Genomic DNA, 6,404 nt, shown 5'->3' on the forward strand with positions numbered 1-6,404 from the left:
CTAGGGTTCTTTGATTTTTTTAATGTGATTTACCAAACTTTTTTGATCCTGAGTGTTTAAATATTTACTCTTGTGAGTGTATAAACAGTAATGTTTTGTCTATGCACTTTAGGCTGGAAACTTGCTTGCGGTATCTCATATACTTATAACTGTTACAGGTGGCCTTGGGTGGGCTGTTACACAGCTTTGCAAGACTGTAGAAGATGTGGTCATTTTTGGAACAGCCTCTGCATTTAAGCATGAAATTATTCGTGAAAATGGCATCACCCATGCTATTGATTATCATTCTACTGATTTTGTCCAGGAGGTTCAAAGTCATGCCCCGACAGGTAAGTGCTCTTGTTGTGACATTTTCTTTTCCATATGGAGTGACACTTTAACATTTTCTGGGTACCCAGCCTACAAGTTAGTTAATTAATTGATATAGGTATATCATAATTTCTACACAGTTGTGGAATCTAGTTATTTTCAAGGCCTAGTTTCATACGTAATTGTTCAAACTGCATTAAATAGTGGAAACAAAGAAAAAATCATTTGTTAAACAAGTTATGAATCATTATATTTTCAAGAGATAATAGTATTTAGCAAATATAAACTTTTAACTACAGAATTGAGAAAAAAACAAGACAATTCAAGTATTAATTATATAAACCTCTTATTTGGGATGGGCAGAAAATTCTAAGAAAACTTAATAAATAAATGCCTTATTTACATCTAAGGCCTTTGGAGCTGCATAGAAATGAAATTTTGGAATGTTTAACATTTTTTGTGTGGCATGTTGTCTACAGGTTACAGTATTCACCACTATTTTTCATCTCTGTCTCTAACATATCTAGCCAGACCTCTACGTATCCGTCTTACTCATTTATTGTTTAGCACATTCAAGAAGCCGAATATCCTTTCTTTTTGAGGAATCAGTATGGTATCCAGCAAGATTCCAAATACTTTATTTGCGAGAGTGAAAGATTTCAGTAATTATAATAATGGTAAACCTAAGAATTTAAAGTGATCATTTTTTCTATATCTAATTGAAGTACAATTTAAATAACTTTGTATCTTTAATAGTAAGATTCTTTTCTTTCATCAATAATTCCCCATGTTTCTTCTAGCATGTGAGAGAACTGTGAGGATGACTATTCTTGATCTACCTGATTGGTGAACTGGTTTTACAGCAGTTGTACTGGGTTTCTTTTATCACCTCAGTAGTAGAATAAGAAAGTAGAAACACAGTTTTAATCAGTCTGTAGAATAATCTACTGGAAATAGTATCACCAGAAGTAATACATGTATCTAATCAATCTTTTTTCCAGGTGTGGATATAATTGTTGATTCTCTCTCTGGCTCTGACTTCATTCGTTCTCAGAAGGTATTGAAGCACATGGGCCGCTTGATTCATGTTGGTAAGGGTTGTCATTTATTTTATTGTAGTACATATTGGTGTATAAAATACATTTTAATGCTAGAAATAATAGACCTTATAACACCAAATTCTTTAATTGGACACTCAACATCTTGGTTTACAGCTTCTTCAGGAGCATTCCGTTAAAAGATAAACGGTAACTGACAGTACAAAGTTTTTTTGTAACCCTTTTATTATCAATTATAGTTTGAGTTTTAGTGGAATGCTCCTGAAGAAGCTGTAAAGTGAGATGTTGAGTGACCAATTAAAAATAATGATGAATTTGGTGTTAAAAGGGTTATCATTTGCTCAAAATTATAAGTATACTTCTATTTTAAAGTTTCAGTGTTTGTAGTATTATTATTACTTGTGGTATAGAAAGCTTACTACTAAAAGCATTTGTTTTGATTTTCTTGATAAAATTGTTACAATAATAGTTTTAGTATGGTCTCGATGTATGTAATATTGAAGTGCATAATTGCACGTTCTTACTATTTAGATGTTGGAAGTGGGTACTTTGTAAACTATGGATTATTGAATATGCTAGAAGTTAATCATAATTACCATAAGCTGTCATGATTTAAAGTAATATAATATCTACAAATATTACAACATTGTATAGTTTATTTAGTGACTTGGGAATGCGAAATTTTAAATATAGAAAACAACTAACTTCAGTTTAGTACACTGTTAATATATTACTGTCATCAGTATATTAGCTTCACACCTTAATTAAGGTGATAAATTCTGTATCCAACCTCAAGATGCAACATTCAAAATAAGGGAACAGAGAAAATATGATTAAGATAATTAGGTACATCAAATCACAAAACCTTTTTTTTCTTTCTAAATGGATAATTAGTAAAATTGAAAAAAATGTAAATGTTTTTTTTACAACAAAATTATACTTCCAACGAATATGGTCTAACACATAAATTAGAAATAGTCAATGCTACTGGGAAAAGTTGCTATGAATTTCAGTTTATTTTAATAATTAGAGATAAATATTAATCTTCTGAAAAATTTTCTTCAAACTTCAATAGTACGAAAAGGCTAAAAGAGAAACTAATAAACACTCTATCTAAAATGTTTTGTAAGAAGCCGCTTGTGACAATGTCATTTCAGGATAAAAGCTGTTGAATACTGTGAATGTCATACAGAATTGTACAATGCATAAGTAAGACTAAAAAACATAGTTGTGATCATCAAGTTTCACTACTAACACTATTTATCCAAATGAAAATTGTATGTGGGTAAACGAGTACATTAAACTTTCACACTGTTAACTTGTAGTTTATAAGTGTTACTTTTGTTTATAGAAACTTGCATTGGTTAACTGTTAGAACATCTAAACACTTTGAAGTAAAGATATAGAAATTAAAATTTTTGCTTAATAACTAGTGATAAAGTTGATAAGCATGTTTCATTTTTACAATTTCCAGTGGGATGAAATATGACTCAGTATATTGCCATACACAGTTCTGGTTAATTAACTCAGTACATGTTTTCAGATGTGATGAAATACCATGATATGACTGACTTTATTGCCATACACAGTTCTGGTTAACTGACTCGGTACATGTTTTCAGGTGCGATGAAATATCATGATATGACTCAGTATATTGCCATACACAGTTCTGATTAACTGACTCAGTACATGTTTTCAGATGTGATGAAGTACCATGATATGACTCAGTATATTGCCATACACAGTTCTGATTAACTGACTCGGTACATGTTTTCAGATGTGATGAAATACCATGATATGACTCAGTATATTGCCATACACAGTTCTGATTAACTGACTCGGTACATGTTTTCAGATGTGATGAAATACCATGATATGACTGACTTTATTGCCATACACAGTTCTGGTTAACTGTCTTGGTACATGTTTTCAGATGTGATGAAATATCATGATATGACTCAGTATATGGCCATACACAGTTCTGGTTAATTGACTCGGTACAGGTTTTCAGGTGTGATGAAACATAATATCAGTGAGATTATTGCCATACACAGTGATGGCATATAATTGTTTGAAGAAAAAGAAATTATAGCTACAACTTGTGATGAATAAAACAATTAAGTTAAAATGTATTCTAAATTAAATGCATCACCTAAAGAGCAGTGACAAAAGAAAGATTATTTTTGTAAGCAGTTTCTGAAAATATAGTAAGATAGATAATTAATTTCTTTGTTAATTGTTAATAATACAATTACATACAAGGATCATAGTAAACTGACTCGTTCTTTTACAGTTTCGTAAACCTGCATGATTCTTTTACAGAAACATCATCGTATTTTGCACAAAGTAATATTTGCAAGGCTAGATCTTGAAATACTTCAGCTTCCACTGGGTTGTGATACAGTCATCACTTTTATAAAGAACATCTTTGTCACAAATGGATAATACAAGCCATTTTTAAAACTTAAAAATCAAATCAAATTAAATATAATCTGGATTCTAATTATTGTAATTAAATGTTAAATTCGGAGTAATCTGTTAATAAAAAAAATACTATTAAAATTAGAGACTAAGACACTTTCATTGACAGTCCACTTTATGCCCCCCACTTTTCAATGGTAAGTTTAAGGGCTTCCAACATATAAATTCGGGGTTCAATTTCCCTTGGTGGACAGAGTGCTGATAGGTCATTGTGTTGCTTTGTGCTAAGAAAAATAACAACAGTCCACTTTACAGTTGCTAGCTATTATTATTAGTTATCAAGTATGGTTATGTAGTAACTACATGATATTAGCAAACACTAAAACATTTTCCTCATAACAAAGCACAGATTTACAAGTTATTTAAAACTGCACTGAATGCAGACAAATTGTCTGTATCACAAGTCTCGTGTTACTATAAATAATATTGGAGTACAAAATGATGATGTAAGTAGCTGTTTTTTTTTGTACATTCAAGGAATCAGTAACATGATTGGAGGAGAGAAACGCAGCTTGCTGCGAGCACTGAAAGTCTGGTGGCAAATGAAAAACGTGAGCTTGTTGAACTTGACAAAGAATAATCATGCTGTGTGTGGGTTTAACATGGGAACGCTCACCGAGAATAATCCCACTCGGGTCAAGGAAGTGATGGCACATTTAATTCAACTTTACGAAGAAGGCAAGATCAAGCCAAGAATTGACTCTGTATGGAGCTTTGATGAGGTGAGACAGTTAAACTATTTAGCTTAAACTGTATGTGCTTATAATGAGGTGACAAAGTGGATGCTTTTAATTAATTCTTAATGAGTTTTTAATTAAATAAAGTAAATTGAAGGTTTCAATTATTTATGTTTTGTTTTAGTGTGGAGTAAGTCAGTTGAAATCTGTAATAAACTAATTAATTAAAGAGTTTTAAGTCATACATTTTAAAATCTATATGACCTATTGATTGACACTGTACAACCCTTGGTTGTGGAAAAGAAATTATTGTCAATGGTTGTTGTAAGGTAATTTAGGGCCCTGATTGTGGTAGGATAGCAAGTCTGTGATTGGTTGTTGTAGGATAGTTGAAGTCTGTGTTTGGTTGTAGTAGAACAATTAAGTCTGGTTGTGATATGGCATTGAAATCTGGTTAGTTCTTATTGGCTCTGATTGTGGTAGGATAGTTGAAGTCTGTAATTGGTTGTAGTAGAACAACAGAAGTCTGGTTGTGATAGGGTATTGAAATCTGGTTAGTTCTTATTGGCCCTGTTTGTGGTAGGATAGTTGAAGTCTGTGATTGGTTGTAGTAGAACAATAGAAGTCGTTGTGATAGGGCATTGATATCTGGTTAGTTCTTATTGGCTCTGTTTGTGGTAGGATAGTTGAAGTCTGTGATTGGTTGTAGTAGAACAATAGAAGTCGTTGTGATAGGGCATTGATATCTGGTTAGTTCTTATTGGCCCTGATTGTGGTAGGATAGTTGAAGTCTGTGATTGGTTGTAGTAGAACAATAGAAGTCGTTGTGATAGGGCATTGATATCTGGTTAGTTCTTATTGGCTCTGTTTGTGGTAGGATAGTTGAAGTCTGTGATTGGTTGTAGTAGAACAATAGAAGTCGTTGTGATAGGGCATTAATATCTGGTTAGTTCTTATTGGCTCTGTTTGTGGTAGGATAGTTGAGGTCTGTGACTCCATTCTTTCTGATGAGATAAATACATTTGATGTCTGTAATTCTATTGGATATTTAATCAGATGAAATATTAAATACTAGTCTGGCTCATAGACATACACCCCATTCCAAGCTTTAACTTGTTGTTAAACAAATGTTTAAACAACTTTACTTATTCGTTTCTTTTTCAACTTTGGGCACTGGTCAGGTAGATTATTCGGTGCCTGACCAGTGAAAGTGGGTTTTCTGGGGGTACTCCCATTTCCCCCACAGCAAAATTCTGAGAATTGGACCACGGTCCTCCTCTTAGCCCTGAAAAGGACCGACAGATGGGCTCCTTCCCCACCCAAAATATTTAGCCCTAGTGCTTTATCCCACCCGACGCATTTTCAAAGGCGCCGCTGCCTGATTTTCTAAGCTTAATGTATGCTCCAGACCCGGTCAAACCAAATCCAGGCCAAACTATAATACTCACAATTATGTACATCCCTCACCAAGCAGCGTGGTTGAAGAGAAGCAGAAAAAAGCTTCTGAACACCCCTGGTTGTCGTCAAACACGTTGAGGTTGAAAGGACGTAACCAAAATTACCACCCACAGTATAAGTAAATACTATTAGTTTCTGAATGAACGTTTTTGTGGTAAAAATAACAATAATGCTATTATGAAAGTTGTTCAGTAGAATGACAACACAAGAAATATGCAGTAGTTGTCTTACTATCTTTACTTTAATAGAATGTACATATTTGTAATAATATCAAATGTTGTTGAAAATAAAACATGTTGAAGCACGCATTTCTACCTACATATGTGCTGATTCTGTTGATATGTTACTACAGTTCTCTCTCTCTCTTTTTTTTTTTTTTGCTATGCCCAGACTTTTAGGCCTTCTGGCATGAAAAACTATA

At 32.9% G+C, this 6,404-nt stretch overlaps 1 protein-coding gene across 3 annotated transcripts in view; it reads left to right on the forward strand.

The window, feature by feature from the left end:
• Positions 1-6,404, forward strand: part of LOC106467518 (synaptic vesicle membrane protein VAT-1 homolog) — a 17,321-nt gene that overhangs the window by 7,845 nt on the left and 3,072 nt on the right. For all 3 annotated transcript variants that reach the window (XM_013927880.1, XM_013927879.2, XM_022395715.1), the window contains exons 4-6: positions 159-329; positions 1,311-1,400; positions 4,326-4,570. In XM_013927880.1, coding sequence (XP_013783334.1) covers positions 159-329; positions 1,311-1,400; positions 4,326-4,570 — 506 coding nt within the window. The remainder of the gene's footprint in view (positions 1-158; positions 330-1,310; positions 1,401-4,325; positions 4,571-6,404) is intronic.

Source organism: Limulus polyphemus, unplaced genomic scaffold (genome assembly GCF_000517525.1).
Source record: "Limulus polyphemus unplaced genomic scaffold, Limulus_polyphemus-2.1.2 Scaffold2642, whole genome shotgun sequence".
NCBI lineage: Eukaryota > Metazoa > Arthropoda > Merostomata > Xiphosura > Limulidae > Limulus > Limulus polyphemus.